The 23024-nt window shown below is 40.5% G+C and overlaps 1 protein-coding gene across 5 annotated transcripts in view; it reads left to right on the top strand.

Moving 5' to 3' along the window:
- The first annotated feature begins 663 nt into the window (after nucleotides 1–663).
- METTL4 (methyltransferase 4, N6-adenosine) overlaps nucleotides 664–23024 on the top strand; it is a 203019-nt gene continuing 180658 nt past the window's right edge. For 2 of the 5 annotated variants that reach the window (XR_014492138.1, XM_083359802.1), the window contains exons 1-7: nucleotides 752–2133; nucleotides 3832–3894; nucleotides 10165–10525; nucleotides 10901–10970; nucleotides 11866–12040; nucleotides 15120–15226; nucleotides 18217–18311. Coding sequence is in view for 4 of the 5 variants with exons in the window: in XM_083359802.1 (XP_083215928.1) it covers nucleotides 1738–2133; nucleotides 3832–3894; nucleotides 10165–10525; nucleotides 10901–10970; nucleotides 11866–12040; nucleotides 15120–15226; nucleotides 18217–18311 (1267 nt within the window). In the remaining variant the exon portion in view is untranslated. Of the gene's footprint in view, nucleotides 2134–3831; nucleotides 3895–10164; nucleotides 10526–10900; nucleotides 10971–11865; nucleotides 12041–15119; nucleotides 15227–18216; nucleotides 18312–23024 lie in introns of all 5 variants that reach the window. The other 3 variants (XM_083359800.1, XM_083359799.1, XM_083359801.1) reach the window with 3 other exon arrangements.

The raw sequence follows: 23024 nt of genomic DNA on the forward strand, positions 1-23024 counted from the left end.
GCAACGTTATCGTGAGACACGTATATTAGCCTTCATTCGTCAGAACAAAGCCTCCCAAAAGGGGGTTTCTGGCTTCACTCCTCAAGATGGAATGAGGAGGGCGGCAACCCTGAACATATTTATTCGTCGGTACACGGACGCAAACACTTGCCAGGAAGAACGAATCGAAGAGTATGTAATATAAAAATTTTTCCTTTGGCGTCAGAAAAGAATGGGGATTTTCTTCTTCCGAAAGCAAAGTTGCGACGGCGGCTTTAATTTCCCCCCTAAGAAAAAGCAGAGGAGAGCTACCGACTGCTGAAGCTTAAACTAGCTGCCAACTGCGCCTTGGTTCCTCAAGGAGAGCTTTTATATTACCAACCGTTAACATCTTTTCTCCCAATCCGACCAAGCTGGGAAAGAAAGGGCAGCGGCCGACCTCAGTCAGATACTAGAAACCTATTCGTCGGTAGCAGCATTGGAAACTTCGCCTGCTGCATCGCCACTCACCGCTCTTTCTCGCTCTGTCACCGCCCGTTTCTCGCCTGCTTTCAAATTTACCCGCCTATCGCAACATCCGTTTGCGTTAGCGTCCATTGACTTAAAAAAAACCCAACAACCCAGGAACTTAACGTCATTTCCTTCAGAAACAGGAAGTTGTCTTCAGGATAAAATTGCTCAAGCGGACCAGTCGCGTGTTTTCTCTATGGTTATCTCCGGCGTTCCACCGAAGCGCTTCGCTGTAGCTGTGAGTTACAGGCGGGAAGGTGGTTTCTCCCTTGGGAGCGAAGTATGTTCTTCCCTGTCCAGCTGGCATGCTTACAGTCTGATGTTTGTCCTTTATGGGCTCTGTGAGCGCGGCTATTCGAGTCCGAGACGGAGCAGAAGACTTGGCTCATTAGGCTACTACGCGATCTGCTCACCGCGATCGAAAATGCCACGGTTTACTCAGGAATAAACTCCATAGAATTCTGCGAGATTTACTAAGTTATAACTATAATTTAGGGCAAGACTGCAAGAAAGAACCCAGCTCAAATGTAATCTCTCCTAGGATTTCGCTAAATAGTTGTAGGGAACCACTGTAGTGCAAGAGGGATAGTAACTAGACTGATAGATCTGCTATGACTCTTCCAGAATTGTAACAAGATAGGTATCTAAAGCAGTGACCTCTCACAGCTATACTAATCTAAATGTTATAATTACCCACATTTTTAAGCAAAACTAACTTTTGTTTGCTCAAATGTTTTGATGTGTTTAGACATATGGTTTTACTTATGGGGAATTTATGTTTTTAATTTGAACCTTAGCCTAACACTCAGCTACAGGAACAGTGGATGATGTCTGACACAGTATAGGATCTCGTATATCCATAATTTTTCACTGAAAAATACCTCTGAATGTCATTATTGCTAGTTTTCCTTTTTGTTATGCAAAATATTGGATACAGAATACAGGAAAGTATCTTCTCATTGGCTGTAAGAATAGTCTTATTTTTTAATGAACTGCTAATTTCTTAAAGCAATGGCATCTTTTTTTCAGACTCACATGGATGCTTGAAAATGATTGGTCTCTTGAACAGAAGAGAAATGCGCTGTTCATAGAAAGTCCTAGTTTCAAAGGATTGAATTAAAATACTTGGCATTTGGATAAACTAATGGTTAATGCAACACTTCTCTAAAGATTTATATCTCTGTTCCTCCCCACCACCCAAGGAATACAGTTTTTAATCATTTGGAAGAATGCCTTGGAAAGCAGACAATGTCAATTGTATGTTATCTGCCAGCTGGCTGGATGCTAGATCACCTCTCTTTCATAAATAAATCTGGCTACAATTTTTGCCATTCTCTTGAGCAGTCAGCTCAGGATTGTTTTGACAATATTGTTGTTCCTGCTTCCTCAGATACAAATCTGATTCACATAAAATCATGTGCAAAAAAAATTATTCCTGAATTTAGAAACTCAGGAGAAAAATCTAATCAGATGGTAAAGAGGACATACTTATTTCGAGAAGATTATTTTAATGTACTTAAGCCCCATATTCCTGCAAGCTTCCAGACGGAAAAGCATAGTGGGACTAATCTAGAAACTAGTAAATCTGAACAGCAGAAAAATGACAAGGACAACAAATCTGTTATTACAGTTAAAGCTAAAAAGGTAGAGTATAAAGACATGTTTCTTACATATTTACATACACTTTCATCTGTAAATAGCATAAAATGAAATCCCTGGTTTATTATAAAAATAGTTATAGATTGTTACTTTTGCAGTCCAAAAGTGTTCTTTGTAGCTTATTGGTAATAAACACTGTATAATTTTACCTGCTTTCAGCATTTCATAAACCTCTGGTAAATGAAATCAAGTACACCTAATTTTAGCATGTGCTAGTAAAATTTTATTAGTGAATTTATAGATAACAGTGGCCTGTTCTAGAAGACCATACTAGTAGTTCAGTGAGTAATATAGTAATAATATATGTCTTACACTCATGCTATCATATGTATTTGCAGTCCCTGAGCTGTATTCTTAGAAGGAATTGTTTAATGCTGGTTTCCTTATGTGGCATTTTCTCTTTGAAAAACCACATGGCTGTTGTAGTTTCTGTGTCACATACAGTGACACGTCTGATAATAAAAGTGGGACACTCCCATTAGTTGTCTGAAAATGCTATATTTTTCCTATAGTCAGTTTAGAATGAAAAGGATACTGCAAAAAAAAAACCCGTAGTTTTTTCTTTCCAAAAACCTAAATATCAAGACAATTTCTATAGTTCATTTATTTTGGGTCACCAACATCTGGTGGTCCCTGGATATGCTGTATTACTGCTGTAATTTTCATGAAAATGTAGCGCTGGTATTTCTGGATAGGATCAGGGTATGAAACACTAGCTAGATAACACCACTTCCCCCAGTATCCCAATTTCCATTATCTCCAGCCAGCATGGGCTTTGGATAAGAGAATTGTGTGTGAGGTCATCTGGAGCTCATCTCATATTGGAGAGGGATATTGTAGGTAATTAGTGTTACACATAGTTCTTAGTTAACAATGGTAATTGGGACTGAAATTTCCACTGCTAACTGATGCAAATGTGATGTCATGTGACTGCATTGCTTAGATTTAGATTTTTAGATTTTATTAGATTTATATACTGCCCTTTCCCGAAGGACTCAGGGCGGTTTACAGGGCATTTTAAAATCATACCAATACAAAATACAAAGTTAAAAGACAAATAAAAGATTAAATTATCCCTGAAAATAATAATTAGTAATGGCAATCCTGGCAGCTGAACTTCTCTTGTGCTCCACCTTTGGAAGAAGACCCTCTAGAGCAGGCATGTCAAACTTGCGATGTCATGCGACTTTTTCCCCATTGCCGCCAATGGGGAGGGTGCGGTTTTGTCATGATGCATCTGGCTCGCAGGCCAGCAGTTTGACATGCCTGCTTTAGGACCTTCTTTTGCGAAAGAAGCTTGGTGGGTGAAAGAAGGACTTAATTACCTGCAAATCAAAACTAGGATTTCCCTGAAGTTCCCTGAAGAACATTTCCCAAAGAACTGAAAAAGTGGGAGATAAATACCACAAAGGAAATTCCCAAGTAGCTACATTCCACTAGATCTTATGGTTGGTGAATTGTGAGATTCTGAGAAGCATTGCCACCATCGAGTCCAACCAATTAGGTTGCAAGTTGTGCATTTATAAGATTCTGCTCTTTACTAACATACACATTTAGTTGTCTTTGTGAAGTTTAAGGGATGCTAGTTCATCGCAAAATACATCTTTTCCTTATATACAGAATGTAGTTAATGTAGATAAACATTTGAATGGTAGTATTGCTAACGCCCATTTTCAACTTTAGAAACGGAAAAGAAGCAGTGAACTTAATCATGGTGAAAGTGATATCTTACATTATCATTTAAAGGTAAGTTTGAATAATGGGACAGTGCCATTTGTTTTTGTGACGCACACATGCTCATCCTATTGTGTGTTGAAATAAAAGTTTAGGTATAATGTGGTTTATTTATCAGATTTTTATTCCACCTTCCTTCATAAGTAATTCAAGGCAGCAAATATACCTAATATTCCTTCCTGCTATTTTCCCCACAACAACAACTGTATAAGGTGAATTGGGCCAAAGAGTGGCTAAGACTGACCCAAAGTTACCCAGCCAGCTTTCATGCCCAAGGCAGGACTTGAATTCACAGTCTTCTGATTTCTACACCAGCTCCTTAACCCCTACACCAGATTGGCTCCAGTCATGGCTGAATACATTGTATGAACCCACCTTTGCTTAGTGCAAACTATTCTAAAATCATATTGCATTTTTTTGGGGGGGGAGTTTTAATTGCAATTTCTACTATAAAACACACTTTTTGCTAATCTAAAATTAATGAGTATAGATTGGTAAATATTAGGCATATCTCATCTCCTGTGAAAAAAGTATAAAAGAGTCTACAGTGGACAGATTGGTATTTCAGCCGTATTTCAGTGTGGAAAATTCATTATGCGGGTAGTCCTTGACTTAGAACAGTTGATTTAGTGACCATTGGAAGTTACAACAGCCCTGGAAAAAAAAGACTTGACTGTTTTGCACACTTATGGCCATTGCAGCCTCTTAATGTTCGTGTGATCAAAATTCAGATGTTGGGCAAGTGGTTCATATTTATGATGGCTGCAGTGTCCGAGGTTAATGTGATCACCTTTTGCGACCTTCTGACAAGCAAAATCAATAGGAAAGCCAGATTTACTTAACAACCATGTTACTAACTTAACAGCTGCAGTGATTCACTTAACAGCTGTGGCAAGAAAGTTGTAAAATGGGGCAGAATTCACTTAACAAATGAGCAACAGAAATTTTGGGCTCAATTGTAGTTGTAAGTTGAGGACTACCTATAAATAGTATTTTAAAAAGGAAGAGTTGATACTGCAAGTCAACTATTTTGAAATGGCATATTCAGAATGCTTTGTAAAATGAAGTAAATTAAAAGTTTGCAATGATATATTTAAATAAAATATTACAGTAGCAAGACATTATACTACCAACAGTGGTCTTTATTAGCAGGATCATGGTTTCCCATATTTTAATGTGAATGTTGGATTATCAGAAAAGTTAAAGAAAAAAAGATGCCTTTGAATTGTGCTGCTAGAAAAAAATGTTGAGAATATTCTGAGCTATAGGGAGAAGAAACAATATTAGATGAAGTAAAACTAGACTTCACTGGGAGCATCAATAATGAAGCTAAAGCTTAAATATTTGGGGCACAAAATATGAAGGTGAGTTATTGAAGAAGACAATAAACGGAAAAACGGAAGGCAATTGACAAAGAGGCCAACATAAAGAATGTGGCTAGATACTCTGATGACAAAAGAACTGATAGATGAGGATGCAAAATCTTAGAAGTCACTGAATGATTAAAAAATAATAAACCCAGTGAAAAATAATAATAATAATATTTGCATTTGTATACCGCCCTTTCCCTGAGGACTCAGGGCGGTTTACAGGGAATTAAAATCGAAACATACAAAAGTTAAAACCAATTAAAAAAGCATTAAATTCACCCTGTAGATTAAAACCCCAGTTAAAATTTTCTCCTCAGCCTGGGCCCGAGAGCTCAAAGAGCCAGGTCTTCAGGCCCCGGCGGAATGATCGGAGGTCAGGAGCAGTCCTCAGCTCTACCGGCAGCTGGTTCCAGAGGGCAGGCGCTCCCACCGAGAAGGCCCTATCCCTGGGTGTCACCCGCCGGCAATCTCTCACCGGCGGAACCCTGAGCAGACCCTCCCTGTGGGAGCGCACTGGGCGAAGGGCATTTGATGCCGGCAGCAGGTGTTCCCTCAAATAACCCGGACCCAGGCCATGTAGGGCTTTATAGGTGATAACCAGCACCTTGAATTTCACCCGGAGGGCAACCGGAAGCCAATGCAGCTCGCGGAGTAGAGGTGTTACATGGGAGTATCGGGAAACCCCCATTACAACTCGCGCGGCCGCATTCTGCACCAGTTGAAGCCTCCGAGTGGTCTTCAAGGGCAGCCCCATGTAGAGAGCGTTGCAGTAGTCCAGACGGGAGGTCACAAGCGCATGAGTGACTGTGCGTAGGGCGTCTCGGTCCAGATAGGGGCGCAACTGGCGCACCAGGCGAACCTGTGCAAAAGCCCCCCTGGTCACGGCTCCTATGTGATCTTCAAAATTGAGCCGTGAATCCAGGAGGACGCCCAAGTTGCGAGCCCTATCAACGGGGGGTAACACCTCACCCCCCATCGTTAGAGGTGGAATAACTTGGTTAACCCGAGACGCCGATATGCACAGCCACTCAGTCTTGGCGGGATTGAGACGAAGCCTGTTTCTCCCCATCCAGACCTGAACCGCCTCCAGGCACCGGGACATCACGGAGAGGGCATCACTGGGTTGGTTCGGGGTGGAAAGAAAAAGTTGGGTATCATCAGCGTACTGGTGATACCCCACCCCAAAACCACGAATGATCTCGCCCAGCGGCTTCATGTAGATGTTGAACAGGAGGGGCGAGAGAACCGACCCCTGAGGGACTCCACAAATGAGAGACCTCGGGGCGGATCTCTGCCCTCCTGTCAACACCGACTGCGAGCGGCCCCGGAGGTAGGAGGAGAACCACCGTAAAACGGTGCCTCCCACTCCCAGCCCCCTGAGACGCCGCAGCAGGATACCATGGTCGATGGTATCGAAAGCCGCTGAGAGGTCTAATAGGACCAGGACAGAGGAGCAACCCCTGTCCCTAGCCCTCCAGAGATCATTCACCAGCGCGACCAATGCCGTCTCCGTGCTGTGTCCAGGCCTGAAGCCCGATTGGTACGGGTCCAGATAATCAGTTTCCTCCAGGAACAGAGGGAGCTGATGCGCCACCACACTCTCAACAACCTTCGCCAGGAAGCGAAGGTTGGAGACTGGACGATAGTTGTTTAAAACAGCCGGGTCCAAAGCAGGCTTCTTGAGGAGGGGTCTCACCACCGCCTCCTTCAAGGCGGCAGGGAAGACACTCTCCTTCAAAGAAGCAGTTATTACTGCATGGAACCAGCCTCGTGTTCCCTCCCGAGCCGCATAAGCTAGCCAGGAGGGGCACGGATCCAACAAACAGGTGGTGGAGCTCAGTCTCCCCATGATCCTGTCCACATCATCAGGGGAAACAGGGTCGAACTCAGTCCAGATAACGTGCTCAAGACCGCCTGATTCCTCCACATCAGACTCTGCCCAGTCAGAGTCCAAGCCGGTCCGGATCCGAGCGATTTTGTCCGTCAGATGATGACTAAACTCCTCGGCTCGTCCCTGCAAGGGATCCTCCCTCACCTCCTGGTTAAGGAGGGAGCGAGTCACCCTAAACAGGGCGGCCGGGCTATTATCTGCGGACGCGACAAGGGCGGCAAAGTAGTTAGACTTCGCCGTCCTTATCGCCGCAAGATAAGACCTTATGAAGGTTCTTAACTGCAATCGGTCGGGTTCGGATCGGCTGGATCTCCAACCGCTCTCTAGACCTCGTCTCCGACGCTTCATCTCCCGGAGCTCCACAGAGAACCATGGAGCCCAACGGGATCTGCGCCGAGTCAGAGGTCGCATGGGTACAACACAGTCGAGTGCCCTGGTGGCAGCCGTTTCCCAGGCCTCCACCAGAGCATCGACTGGGCTGTGGGTAAGGGTGATAGGTATCGGCCCAAGCGCCCTCTGGAACCGGTCCGGGTCCATTAGGCGCCTGGGGCGGAACCACCTGGTCGGTTCCGCCGCCCAGCGGCGGGGGATGGCATGACGGAAAACCAGCCTCAGGAGGTAATGATCTGACCATGACAGAGGGGTGATGGACGGAGAACCCCCTCCCAGATCATCCAACCATTGTCCAGACAGGAACACCAGGTCGAGAGTATGATCCCCCTCGTGAGTAGGGCCCTCAATAACCTGGGTCAGGCCCATGGCTGTCATGGAAGCCATGAACTCCCGAGCTAACTCCGACGACCCCCCCAGTGATGGTAGGTTGAAGTCACCCAGGACTATAAGCCTGGGGAACTCCACCGCCAACCCTGAGAGGGTGTCGAGCAGCTCAGGCAGGGCTGTTGCCACACAGCTGGGCGCCAGGTATGTGAGCAACAAGCCCAGCTGAACCCGAGAACCACATCTCAAGAGGAGGGATTCACTCCCGGCCATCTGGACAATGGTGGCCTCCCGAGGACACAAAGTCTCCCGAATAACCACTGCCACCCCACCACCCCTGCCCTGAGCCCGTGGCTGGTGCAGCACCCGGAAACCTGGCGGGCATAACTCGGTGAGAGGCACCCCTCCCTCCGAACCCAACCAAGTTTCCGTGATGCACGCTAGATCCGCACATTCCTCCTCGATCAGGTCACGGATGAGGGGAGCTTTGTTAACTACGGATCTAGCGTTAAAATAGACCAACCTGAGCTCAGGGGCCTGATCACCCTCATCCCCGGGTAGGAGGGTGCTAACCGGAGGGTCGGAGCGCGCCACCGCTCGGAGATAGCGGGGGCGCGATCCCAGATGTTGATATGGCCCTCCGCGCAAACACCTGCTGCCATACCCTATCGCCGTGGGGATTCGATGCCCCACCCCCACATTCCCAGCGCCAGCAGCCACCTCCCCCGACCCCGTCCCGTCGGGACCTCTAACAGGTCCAGACTGAGTGCCGGTTATAGATTCCTTCCCCACCCTCCCCCTCCCTAACCTCTTAAAATAACCGGCTAAGAATCTTATCAGGGGCCTCTTAGCGCGTCTTAACTCGAGGCCCCTGTCCAAGCCCAACCACCTCTCGGAGTCCCAAAGCTTGGACCCGTCATTAAGGGGAGTATGGAAACAGGCGACAGGTCGCGCCCATGAGGCAGGAACCGCCCTAAGGGCATACAAGTCCGCTTCGGAATAACGATAAATCATATTGCGCTCGAATAGTCTCTCAGGGCCGATGTTGCAAATATATCAAGAGGATTGCTCGTTGATGGTACATAGATGGAAAAAGAAAAAGTCCAGTGGACGTATCTCTCAATCTGCAGAGCCATCTCAGCTCTCACCTGAGATGGAAATCTCAGAGCTAGTATGAAATTTTCTTAAATAAAATTTTCTTAAGTTCTTTCATGAACCGTAGTGTAGACATAGTCTATATATTGTGACTATTTCCCCATTATTTTAATGTCTCGATAGCCTCATCCAGTCATTGCCGAAGTGTTATAAAGCCTATTCTACTTACTATTTTAGCTTAATAGTGGTTAAATGACTCTAGATTATTCTATAAGAAATGACTTAAGAGATTATGCATGGGCCAGAGTATGCTGTGCTTTTAACTACAATCGTGGGCAATAAATAACTGATTTCAAATGCTAGAAAAACCAGAAGTTTTGTTAATTTTCATCGTTGTTTCACATCAGTGGCAAATACATTTTTAGAATAGTAGGGAATTATTTGCTTCTGTCAGGGTAACACGAAGTCATGATTTGTTAACCACAACTAAAAGAATATATCCTGAGTAACATACATGCTGAGTCATAATGTGTTTGGTTTGGGGTCGTTTAGCATTATTTAAAAAGCCATTTTTATAGTTTAGATTATGAATTAACTAAGAACAGACTTACATAATGTCCTAAGACTAAGTCATAAGGTACTTAGCATGATTTTGGGGGTGGTTTTTTTTTTGCTAATCTTATTTATAAACCATGAATTTATTACATAACAATATGTGAATCTCTTATTCAACAGTCTGGCTAAGCCATGGCTAAGTGTGATGTATGCATGTAGTTTGGCTTCTTGTACAAAGAAAGACATTCTTGTTATGTGTAAATTAGACCTTTTGATGGTGGTAGTTGTTAATTGGGTTTATTAATCTTGTGTATTCCTAAATACAGTGAATATTTTTAAATAGTTTAGTTTCATTTTCAAATTGCAAATTAAGTAGTGATGAATCTGTAGGCCTCAAGGTTAGCAGACGATTGCTATAAATTTATAATTATCCTATCTGTATTGTAATGATTCTGTTTGCAAAAATGTCCATGTGAAGAATTCTCCATTCAAACACCAAGAAATAATTTAAGATGAACAAATCTAAAATCATTTTATAACTGTTTAATGTTTACCTTGTGCACTTATTAATTCATATGAACTTCTTAGTATGTTACAATCGACAAATCTACATGTTTCAAGCAATTTTCCTTTATCTTTTATTGCTGTACACAGATCAGCGGCATAATTCTGGATGGGACTAGAAGGTTAATCCAGGAGGCACGCAGAAATGGTTTCCTTCAGCCTAATCCTATAGACCAGTTTTATGTCAAGACATCTGACAGAGGACACAGTAATTGCAGTTTGGCTGAGCTATGTGAGATGGCCAAGTGTTTCGTTCCTATGAAAGAAAAAGAACAAAAATGTGTAATAGACAAGGAAACCTCTGACCCAGAACAAGTTCAATTAATCTGTGTTACTGAAAATAATACGGACAATGCAAAGATGTTAACACTAATGGGACAGAACTACTTATTTCCCCCCAGAAGTTCATTTCTTTTATCAGATTTTTCATGTATGCAGCCACTTTTAAATTGTAAGTACATATCTTAGTAAAATTACTCACCTGTTTAGCGATCCCTAAATATTTTGCCGTAGCACTTCTGTGTATATTTTAGTAAAGGACGAATTGAAAGACCTGATTATCCATTTGAACAATTTTATGGTACAGGTGTTATGGTACATGTGAAGCTGTTATAATTGTTTGCGATATGAAACTGAGTCATTAGTTAAATACAGCTTTTACATATAAAAGCAATATGGTTGACATAAACTTATAAGGGCAGACTTCTTTATATATTTTTATGTAGGGAAAGATCATACTTTCACTTCCTTTGAAAGATTTGAGTATTGGGGGCTTAAAATATGGGAAATACTTTTATAATTTCAAAGAATGTTTCTTTTTTTTCAGATAAAAAGAAGTATGACATAATTGTTATAGACCCACCATGGGAGAACAAGTCAGTTAAAAGAAGCAATCGGTATGATTCCCATAAATGTATATTTTTATATAAATTAAGTATATAACTTAATACCATGCGATCTGGCATGTTAAGGTTTTAGTGCTACAACAAAAGTAAGTAATTTGCAAAAGGGTATCTGAATAAAATTTCTGGTATATGCTTGATATAAAAAATTGATTAAATGTGTTCTAGCAAGCTTTTTATGATTGAGATTATTAAATGTAAGAGGATGTAATGGTTAGTATTTATTAAATGACACTATTCTATTGTAAAATTAATTAGATTGCTGTATAGCCCAGCATTCTGTATCCATGATAGTTAATTTTATGCTTATGGGAAGCTTTCAAGCAAAATATGAATATAAGTCTCTTGTTGCTTATCCACAGTAGCTGTCATTCAGAAGTCTACAGTCTCATATGGCAGGAAGTACATAATCATCAGGATTGTCAGCCATTAATATTTTTATTTTATCAGAATTTTCATAATCCCACTTTAAAATACTGTAATCTGGTGACCGATAGCCACTCTTTAGTAGTGAATTTCATACTTGAACAAGATGGTGCTTCCAAAACACCACATAAATGGAATAAATTAGTTATTGCACCTCCAACTATTAATCTAATATTCAGAAATGCAGCAAAATATTTCATTAAAAGCTCATTTTGCTTCAGAATTTTTTTTCCTCTCCAGTATGTATCTGCTTTTTGAAGTGAAAATGGATTGTAATTAGATTGCTGCATTCAGTAGATCCAAATGTAAAAGGAAAGCTTTTCACCACTGGATGTCACTCTTGAATCAAATTTAATCTAGTTAGATATTAAATTAGACAAAGTTTGTAAAAGTGTCAGACAATTTCAAACATCTTTTGTTGATTTGGATGATTTCTAAATTTTCTCAATGTATCCACATTTAGGTATGGTTTCTTGTCTCACTGGCAAATCAAGGAGATTCCTGTTCCAGCATTGGCAGCTCCAAATTGTCTTGTGGTCACATGGGTGACCAACAGACAAAAGCATTTACAATTTGTAAAGAATGAACTTTATCCTCACTGGTCTATACATGGTGTTGTTGAATGGTTTTGGATAAAAGTAAGTTTGCTGGATTTTTCCCCCCTATTTAATATTTCTTATGGTGATTCCAGTACTAATCTTAGTGGTACATTTTAAATGCATTTTACCTTATTTTTATTTATTTTTCTTAATTTATAAGTGACAGGTTGGGATAATCAAGAACTCACGCACCTCAGTTCTGAACATCAGACTTACCATATTTCTATTTTTATTACAGTTAAAATTAAGGAATAAATGAGAACATTGTCAACCTAGAAATGTGTGAGCAATACCAGAGCAGAGCTTATACTGTTGTTTTTTTAGTTTTTCTACTAGAAATTTTAGTGAGAGAATAGGTTTGTTTGTAATTCCTTAATCCATCTTTCTGTTCTGGTGATCACTTAAGAACAACTATATGAAAAGTAAACAAACATTAATAATAAACTCACAAAACAAAGGCACCTTCTAAGGGAGTGTAGTCTATAGCTGGAGATCAAAGATGTCCCTTCTCGTGTATCAGAATGATGAGTTTCTGATAGTGGTTGCCTCTTAAAAAGGGCCTCTTCTACCAGTGTTAAAAGGTGGACAAGGTCTAAATGGAAGATGATATTTTATAGATAGCCAACCCCTGTAGACTAGCATTGACTGGTATGCCATTAGCAAGCAATGCAGAATGTCTAGATTCATACATTCCCTGTACTTTGCTTTGGTTGGCAGCTCAGCTGCCACATTTTACACCAACCACGTCTGGACATTTTTCCAAAGGGTAGCTTCATGCAGAGAGCACAGTCGATAACCATTGTCAAACATGCCAGGCTCAGAAAGTCCTGCAGATGGCGGGCTAGTACACAAAGATGAAACTTACAGCTTAGGATCAAGGAGTTCTCCAGCTTTCAGAGGGAATGAACCTCTACCCCAAACGAGCTGAATTTCAATTTCCAAATCTTATTTTCTTCTTTACTAACAGCACTGTTATCTTGTCTGAAGTAATTTCAGCTTGTTACTTCTCATCTGGGCCATTATTAAATATACTTGAACATTTTAAATAAGGATCAAGTATATCAGTTGCTTCCTTGGTGTATGTGGGATTCGTTGTCTAGTTTGGAATAAACAGTCATCAGCCAAATCTTCCAGAGAAAACAACAATATTTTTATTTTTACTACTTTGCAAAGAGGGTGTATCACATACTTGCAGGTACAGTGGACACATCTTAAATCATCAGTTTAATTTCTTTATGTTCCCTATTGCCGTCACAAATTTACCTCCCACCTTTTCCTCTGGCTGAGTACTCAGGCTGTCGCAACCTATCCGAAGTGCCTAAAGTGAATACATTATTCCCCACCTTGATTACATTTCCCATTCCTCATATTCTATCACCCCCTGCCCTTATTTACAAATAACCTTTTATGGCTATTGGTTTCCTAGGGGCTGTCTTTGAAGTAACTATCATATCAGCAAATTCTTGTAAAGCTGGCTTTGAGTGTAACGGGTCTCTCGTCCTAGCTCCTATGTATAGTTTCCATACTCAAGCAAAATTCATAAGGTTAGAAAAATATGCAATGTATTCTTCCAAAGACTAGCTCTATAGTTTCTGTAAAAACAATACCTTCTTTCCCCCACAGTGTAGTATAGTAAGGAGCTGATGATACTCATTTAAAACTTCCAAATGACCTTCTGCGGCAGTTTTTTGTAGATACCATATAGCATAAGGAAAGGATTGAACCCTATGGGACACCACAGATCAACAAGACATTTATAAGCTAAGGAGAATAGGACAAGAAAATCTTGATGATGTTACCTAGTTTGGTAACAAAATGTTCAGAAATTATGTTGAAACAAGCTTGGAGAACAAACCACAGCCAAAATCTAAAACCCGAGCCACAAGTATTTTCTATTATTTCATAGATCAATAATCTAGCACTACCTTCTGGTTATGACAAAAGAACTTCCAGGCTGAATGGCTTCATGAATGCTTTAGTAATATGTGCAAAACACATGGCTTTGATGAGCACCTGAACACTGAAAACATGCTGTGTGCCAGTCATGAGCGGTCATGAAAATACCTAGCTTGGGAGCAAAGTGGAAAGCTCAGAGGAGGCTAGTCCGGCAGTAGTTCTGTAGGCTGTTTACAATTTGAGGCCACTTAAATTCTTGGTTGAGACTAATTGGCTTACATTTTTGCTTTGGTGAACTGAATCACAATTGTTTCCAAGGTGCAAAACAAATCTAAGCTGTTTCAAAAAGGTCTGTTCTCTCCACTGTTCCAGCCACTCGAATACAAAAGGTTATGCTCAGAATTAGCAGATAGGGGATGAAGCATTGGGATAAGTGAGATGAAATTTCTGCAGCCCATGTACTTTCTCCTGCCTGCTTTCCAAACTTATTCTGGTGTACAATATAGAGTTGCCTGGTGAACAAAGCTAGGAAAGATACAATTGCTTCAATTTCTGTCAGCCAAGGGTCTATGATTCACATCTTGTCAATAGATGCTTGTCCAGCAATTGATCTAACATCAAGGAATAGGATTTTTAAATTGGAGGAGCTGTTATCAACATATTGTTGATTTCCTTAGAAAAGTTATAAATGGAAAGGAAAGGGAACGATGCCATTTTCCCGTGGTGATCAGATTGCAGCCCTTCAAGCATAAATTGCCCCAATCAGTGATTGTAGCAGTGTCCAGTGTTCCAATTTTGCTTTTACATACACAGCAATCCCTTTATTCAATAGCTTCCCTTCTATACTTGAACCTCAATATTCCTCAACTTCAACACTTATTTTGTTCTTAAATAATGCTGACATAGTTAGCTCAAGTTTAATCTTAATTTATCTCAGTGTTAAATGGACAATTTGTAGCATTTAGCCTCAGTGAGGGATACATAAAACACTAAAATTGATTTTGTTTGACCAGATTTGAATCCCGATCTGGAGAAATGTATGGATTTGTATTTTTTTTTATTTGTACTCGTGTTAGAAGTATTTATATATAGATATAGTGCTCAACTAATATAGAAAACAGTCACTTTTCTGTATTAAAAACAAATTTGTGTAAAACACACAAAAAATACCTTATGCCTCTTGTTTCCATTTGCTACATTTGTTCAAATTTCTCTATTTCAGATTACAAAGTCTGGGGAATTTGTGATTCCATTAGATTCTCTTCACAAAAAGCCATATGAAATTCTTGTGCTGGGTAGAGTCCAGGGAAATACAGATGTACCATTAAGGTAGGGACATTGATTTTGTTATATTATTTATGTGCAGTATTATTGAGTAACATTTAGTTAGAAATGCTTAGTTGAGTTTTACAAAGAAGTTTAAAGGAATGGGTGCTGTTTCTTAATACAAGATCTCTGATTAGTTGTCTCTTTCCCATGATGTTACAAAACTATTTTTTTCAAGAAATGTTTTAAAGTGCCTTCAGTGAATATCCAATTATTATTAAATTGGGAGGGGGGAAGGATATAATTGTAGAGCCAATAGACGAATGTGATGACTAGGGCACAGCACAGAGGCAACACAGTCAGCTGGCAGTTCAAACCGCCCCTTTATTGCTCCAAATGTTCCCCAAATGCTCCCACATTCCTGGCAAGTCCCAGTACAAGTAACGACACACACACACACAGAGACACACACACCTTCAGCAGCCTCTGGCTGCAAGTAGTTTGAAAAGTTTTTTAGATTAGAACAGCAGTTTACTCAGGGCCACGTAGATAGCAAAGAAAGGAACATACATCCAAATCTAACAAGTCTGAAATTACAAGCTGGCCTGAGTAGTTTCAGAAGAGAAACCAAAATTTTAACTGAGGTTTAGAGCACCAAATCAAGGTTGTCAGCCAGTCCAATGGTCAGAGTTTCAGGGTTTACAAATAGGAAGTCACAACATAGAACAAGAGATCAGAGAGTTGTTTCCAACATTGGCAACTGCACACAAACCTCCAATAATTCAGTGTTTGTTCTCGACAAATGCCCCTCCCCATAGCATCTCCTTAAATCTCAGTCCCCGGGTGTGCTCTCCTCCCGAGTAGTTGGGCATGCCTGCATTGTTCCCTCCTCTCCACTCTCCGTGCTCTAAGATTAGAAGAGGGTGGCCCTTGCTCATCGGCTGAGCTCTGTCTCTCATGTTCATCCTGCCCCTGTTCCTCCCTCCCTTCAAGCTGTCCCAATCCTGAAAGACCCTGGCCTGCCTTGGCCTGCTCCTCCCCATATTCCTCTGAAGCCAATGATGCCTCCCCCTCTATCTCTGCCAGCTCCAGTTCCAGCTCATCTTCCTTAGCAGATTCAGGCTTTGACAGGGGCATGACAAGGCACTGTTGTGATTCCTCGCCAGCCAGTGTATCCAGCAGTTGAGTCTGAGGACTCAGATGAGGAGGAGGGGCCTGGAGTGACAATAGAGTCAGAGGAAGGCTCTGAGGAGCTCCAATACTTACGGTCGGACGAGGAGCCTGGCCCCTTTAATTGTGCTTGGGCTGAGACACAGATGTGCTGGGAGCCTGAGTTGGACAGCGATGAGGAACACCTGGGACAAATCCCGGATGCAGACAGGAGAAGAGAGTGGGACAGAAGAGTGCAATGGGGCGGCTCGAAAGGTAAAGGAGAAGGCATTAGGAAGCCCCGCCTTGGCTGAATTATAAAAAGGGAAGGTGTGGGAGGTGCCGGTTGCCAAAGACAAACATTCGTGCTGAGGATTGAGTTTCTGTGGACTGTGTTTATTTGCCTTGGACATTGACTCAGGTCTGTTGGTTTTTTCTTGCAGTTCCAGCCTGTTTCTTGGAAGAGGGGTTTCTCCTTGTGACTATAACAAGGACTCACATAGGTTGGGACAAAACAGACATTTGCAGGGAAGTTCCACAGGAAGGTGATGGGGGTTCATGGGAGACTAAGAGCAAACAAAAGGGTTCCCTTGAACATAGAGAACACAGTCAGTTTTATTTTGCAAGAACTTTGCATTTTGATCCAGGGTTCAGGTTTTTAACCCACAGGTTTCATGACCTGACAAAGTTTGAGATCCTCTCACTTACAGAGTGGTGTTCATCAAGTGGGTACCCCTTGATGTTTTAGGCTTCTGTTCCCATAATAATCATCCAGCTGGTTGGATAGTATAGGAATTGAAATCCATCCAGGCTGTGAACAGAACTAGTAGATTGCTTCTTCTTTCTCTGAAGAGATAATGCCACCTGCTTTTGAAGATCCATTCAGTTTCCTTGTTAGCATATGGTAGGTGGGGAAAGGAAAAGATGTTGTTATCCATAACTACAAATCTCATCTTCTTTGCTACTAGTCAGAGTTTGTCTTTTGAAGAGTTGGGAATTGACAGCTGAGATATAAGGGTGGGTAAGTTAGTGCTGATCCTATTGCAGGAAGAAAAGAACTAGGTGGTTGACATTCTATAAGCTAGGTCAGAGTTCTTCAACCTTTCCGGGCTAGTGGCCCAGAGGGGAGAGCAGCTTCCAAATTACTGCATGTGTTCGCACATACACGCAGGCAAACGGGGCCACGCCCACTGGCACAGTACTAGTGGCCACATTCGTGTTTGCAGCATGCGCTGGTGTCATGCACAAGCATGAACAGCTGTGCACCCCCATGGCAGCTAGCACCCGTTTGCGCATGTGCAAATGGGCCGTGCACACACACCTGCACTAGCGTTCCAGTTCGCGCCTGTGCACATGCACAAATGGCCATGGGTGCTAGCGCAATGGGGGGAACGCATGCCCATGGGTGCACACCTTGGCCAGCCATTTCTGCAGCCCACTGGCCAAGAGCCTGTGGCCTGGTACCAGGCCGCGACCCATAGGTTGGGGACCCTTGAGCTATATGCCATCTTGTGTTAGTCCTAGAAAAGGTATTGGTTGTTGCTGCCAAATGGATCATTTGTGCTCTGGAGTTACACATTGATCTGGTTTTATAAAGCCAGGCAATATTTATATTTGAAATATATATTAGTTGTATTATGTCTTCTTCCTGTTTTACAGAAACTTAAGAAATTTCATAAGCTGCCCTTTAGCTTTCAGAAAAAGAAATACTCTCAACAATTAGGTATTAGCTTCATTATGGCTTCCAGTATGAGAGTAGTTTTTCTGTTTTTTATCATTCTTATTATTTTGTTTAGGAAGAGAAGCACCGATGAATGTACAAATCTCTCCCAGATACTGTTATCTGTATAAATCACTTCAGGTTTTCTTTTCTTTTCTTCTTGTTATAAATATATATAAAACAGGCTTTCAGAAGATGAAAAGTTTTCTGCAATTCCTGATCAGAAATTAATTGTTAGTGTACCTTGTACTCTTCATTCACATAAGCCTCCTCTTTCAGGTAAGCTCCAGAAATAGAGTGTTATATTTTCAATTTGTCTGGCTAGTTAATTGCTTAGTATTCTTACCTATTTTTATTGGTGATTTTGGACCATCATTAATATGACATGGAAGTTTGCAGGAAATTACAGAGAGCTTGTGAATTTTGATTAGGAGCTTAACTGTGAATGTCAGTTTGCCTGTCAGCTGGTTCAGTTTTAACTGGACATGCTAATATATAATTTTCCTACCTTAGACTTAATGATCATTATTGCAACTGTTAAAGTAAGCTGATCTTTAAAAGATTAAAGCATAGCAAAATTTATTCAGAGGATTTCCTGGGAATTGATTTTGGGCTAATTGTTCTATTTATAGATATAGCCTTGATACCTTGCTAGCAAAATATAGGGAAGAAAAACAAAGTAATGACAGAAAAAAATCCTTTTATTTTGTATCATCCTTTTCACTATTTGGGGCCACTAATTGAGTCATCCTGATGATGTTTATTAAAATACTGTATATGGTAAATATAGACCAAACATGATCAAGTCATATAATACCATGTGTATTGATCAGTTGTCTTACAATGAAACGGTATAAATATAATGATCAGCTTAATGGGAATACTTACTCTTGACCCACACTGCGAAAGCAAGAACAATTATGTCTATTCTGGCATTAAGCAGCCATAGATATACACAGTATAATAAGACTTGCTCAGTATTGCTTTTTGTTAGGGGAATTGAGGTCTATTCTTACTTGGTTGATACTTGGCCATGATAATTCTGCACTACAATCAATTATTCCACAAGCCTCCTAATCAGCAAATTTATCTTCCTTTGAAGTACCATGGCAAGATTTGATTCAAAGGTTGGGGTTTTGTGCTTCTCATTCCCACTAGTTTTGAGGACCTAATTTCAAAACATTAATTGAACAAATAAGCATTTTGCTTTAGTGAATCCACCTGGAAAATGATAACATAGCTGTGTTACCATACCTATTTTGGAGCTTTTTATGGATTCATTTTCTTCAAATAAAGCAGAAGCTTACCGTATTCTTTGGGTATGGTATTGTTTAAAGACAGAAGGCAATATTTCCTGCTGCAATATGCAAATTATTCAGATTTTCCTCATTACTTTGTGTCAAGTGAATAATTAAGAAATGATAGAATCTGTGTCTCTCTCTAGTGCCTGAAATCAACAGTTTTTAATCTGTAGTGATTAGAATGTAGTACTGCAACTAATTCTGCTGATTGCTGGCTGCCATCAGTTTGGCAGTTCAAGTCTCACTGGCTCAAGGTTGACTCAGCCTTCTATCTTTCTGAGGTCAGTAAAATGAGGACCCAGTTTGTTGAGGGGCAATATGCTGACTCTGTAAACCACTTAATGAGGGCTGTAAAGCACTGTGAAGCAGTCTATAAGTCTAAGTGCTATTGCTGTTGCTGTCTACAGATAATAAACAAAAATGCTCTTGTATAAATAATTGTACTTTCACAATGTAAGAAATGTTAGGCACATTAGAAGTTGGGACTGGAATTTCTACCACTAAATAATGTGGTCATAAAGCACATTGTCACTTGACCACTTTGCTTAATAACAACACTTCCCATTGCTGTGTTAGCCAAATTCCAGTTGTCAATAGCCAAAGACCCACCCCAATTCAAGCCATTCAGGGTGCAGTCCTCTCACCTGAGCCCCGATACTTCCAAGATATGGGATTACCTCCCCCTCAACTCGCCCAGATGTCTTTTCCATCCCAACTCTGCTCTTTTGGCTGTCCTGCTTCCTACCATGTTGGGTGGCAAGCAGCCCTAGAATGGCTCTGTGCTACTTTTCACACGGGATCTCGGGCTTCTTGGTGTACCTCCTTCAGCAGCCACAGCCTCACCCAGCAGTGCAGAATGATCTGAAGCCGCAACTGTCTGGGACATCCCAGCCTGGCCCAGCATGTGCACAATGCCCGAACCAACTCACCCAGTCCTAACTGCAGTTGCCTTGCCACTATGTATTCTGAAGCTCCTGTGCTTTACCGCTCCAGCTGACCTTCACTATCTTCTTGTTCCTTCTGCTAACAATGTGTGTCTGCCCTGGCCCTTTGCAAGGCTACGCTGGCTCTGTGAGGCCATCTTCCCCAGGTCTCGTGAGGAAACCGCCATGCATGAACTGGGGAAAAAAAGCCTTGTCTGCCAGCTGTTTCATCATGAAGGGCTGGTCTGGGCATGCTTGGTAAGCAGTGGAAGCAGAAGGATGGCAAAGGTCTGCTAGGGTGCAGGGGCCATGGAGTGCAGAGAGCCAAAAGGGCATAGAAGGGTAGGAAAAAGGTAGGTGAGGAAGTTGAAGCATTCCTTGCAGTTGTAAATACGGAGATGCCAAGCACCCTCATTTTGATCATGTGACCGTGGGGGAACTGCAATGGCTATAATTTCAGGAACTGGTCATAAAGTCCTTTGTTCAGTACTGCTGTAATTTCAAATGGATGCTGAACAAATGATTACTAAGTGAGAGCTACCTGTAGTTTATTTCCGTGTGTGTGTGTGTGTGTGTGTGTGTGTGTGTTTAATACAACCATATAGAAAAGTTTGTGAATATGTTCTTTGCTAGCTAATTACTTTTTCAAATAAAACAATATTTTGTTTGCATAGTTCCTATTTCATTTTGCACGTATATGCGGCTAATTTCTAAATTAATAAAAAACAGTGAATGATTATGCAGAACAGCACAAAACTGCAGATGACTGAACTGCAGATTTAAGGGCTTCGATGTATGAGAAGATTTTCAAGTCTTGTCAGAAGATAAAATGTTTTACAGTGGTAAAAAAACAATTAACTAGAATTGCCAGTAGAGGGAAGTTTTGCCAAAGTTTATAGCATGAACATAAAAAGTTGGAATGAAAGAAAACATATCAATTATCTGCACACACTGTTTTGTTTTAAAAAGAAACTAGTGCAATTTACAATGTTTTTACTGTACCACAGTGTTTTATTTTAATAAAAACCTCCTTGCTATCTTTTGTTCAGACAGAAAGACGACTTTTTATAAATAATCAAAATTATATTTTGTTTCGTGATTTGAATTAAACTATGAAATTGTGACACTAGAAGTTTCTAATAACACTTCTTTGTTTAATGCTCACATCATTAAATATGGCAAATAAAATTTAACATAGATTACAGAAGTTTACATTTGTTTTTTTAATTGTTCCTGGAGAAAGAAATTATAGCACGGCAGAGCAGCCTGTTCCTAATAGCAAGTATTTTGATTGTTTATTTTTATTCATAAGTTAAGAGAGAAAAAAATTATGAAATTTCTTGTCCTTAATTATTTTTTCAAATATTTTGAAACAATTTGTTTTTATGATACTTTCAAAACTAATGAATTAATTATATCAAATGCCTTATGGTGCAGACTCTGTGTCATCAGTTGCATGAATTTGAGGCCCAGACCTTTTCTGCATTCTGCATTTTCTGCATCTCATTTCAGCTTATAGGCCCTCAGTTCTCCCATCCATTCACAATTACAAGATTCAGTTTGGGATTCAGTCTGATGATCATAAACTGAATCAAAGGCTATCTACTTTAATTCAGATCTTGAAAACTTGACACAAAGCACATTTCATTGAGCAACCTTATAAACTCATAAAGGTCAAGAAAGATTAGACCAATATAAGTCCTGTTTTATTGCCATGGTTAGAAAAGATGACACTTATTTTACTCGCATCTTTGTGTGTTCCTTAATATATAAAGGTTTTGTTATGTAAAAAATAAAATATCTACATTAGCAAGTTTTTCACCTAAAAATGAGGATTGAAAAAAAAATGTAATATAGTACAAAGGCAAGGTAATTTTATATTTCTTGATAATTCATTTTAATAGAAAATGAGAGAAAAGAGTATCCATGAAAAATTATAAGAATGCTTACTGGCACGAATTGGCTTTTTTTAGTATCAATGCATGTTACATAGTACAGCTGTGTGAATCATTCATCATCCTGAAGCAGTTATTTTAAGGTTTTCCTGGATTATTTGCATATATTTATGCATGTACAAAAGTAACTTCCAGCAGGATCGCTGCCAAAAAATTGATATGATCAAAGTGTCCTTTAAACAATTATGCAAGCAAACTTTATATGAATTACTCATGTATAAATGGATTCTGAAAGGAACTTAGCTAAAAAATAAACATGAAAGTTACTGCTAAGTTATTTTAAATATTGGTTCTTAAATTTGTTTCCCTATGAGTTTAAAATAGCAATAAAAGCCATGGGAAACCTTCTTACGTATTTTATACTATTATTGTATTTTGTGCTACCAATTTATTCCCTCTATGCGATTTTATATATATGTCTGCCACAATTACAACACCATCAGTGGATATGTAAAATGATATTAATGTTTAGATTTACATCTTCTCTTTATTTTGTATAATTCAAAGCAGTATACATAATGATCCTGCCTCATAATTTTTCCAAACTAACTCTTCTCAGGAAATGAGAGGCCTCAAAGTTACTCTGCTGGATTTTATTCCTAAAGGGCGACTAGAATTCATGATCTGGTGTTTAGTCCAGCACCTTAACCATTACACCAAACTGCCTCTCATAATAATAATACTCTTGATTTTCAGGGATATGCAATGCCAAGTCTGAAAATAATGTCCTTTGTAGTAGGTGTGTGTGTGAGAGAGATAGAGAAAGAGAGAGAGAGAGAGAGAGAGAGACAAAGAAGACAAAACAATAGGTTC

The sequence above is a fragment of the Vipera ursinii genome, assembly GCF_947247035.1.
Source record: "Vipera ursinii genome assembly, chromosome: 3".
In the NCBI taxonomy this organism is placed as follows: Eukaryota; Metazoa; Chordata; class Lepidosauria; order Squamata; family Viperidae; genus Vipera; species Vipera ursinii.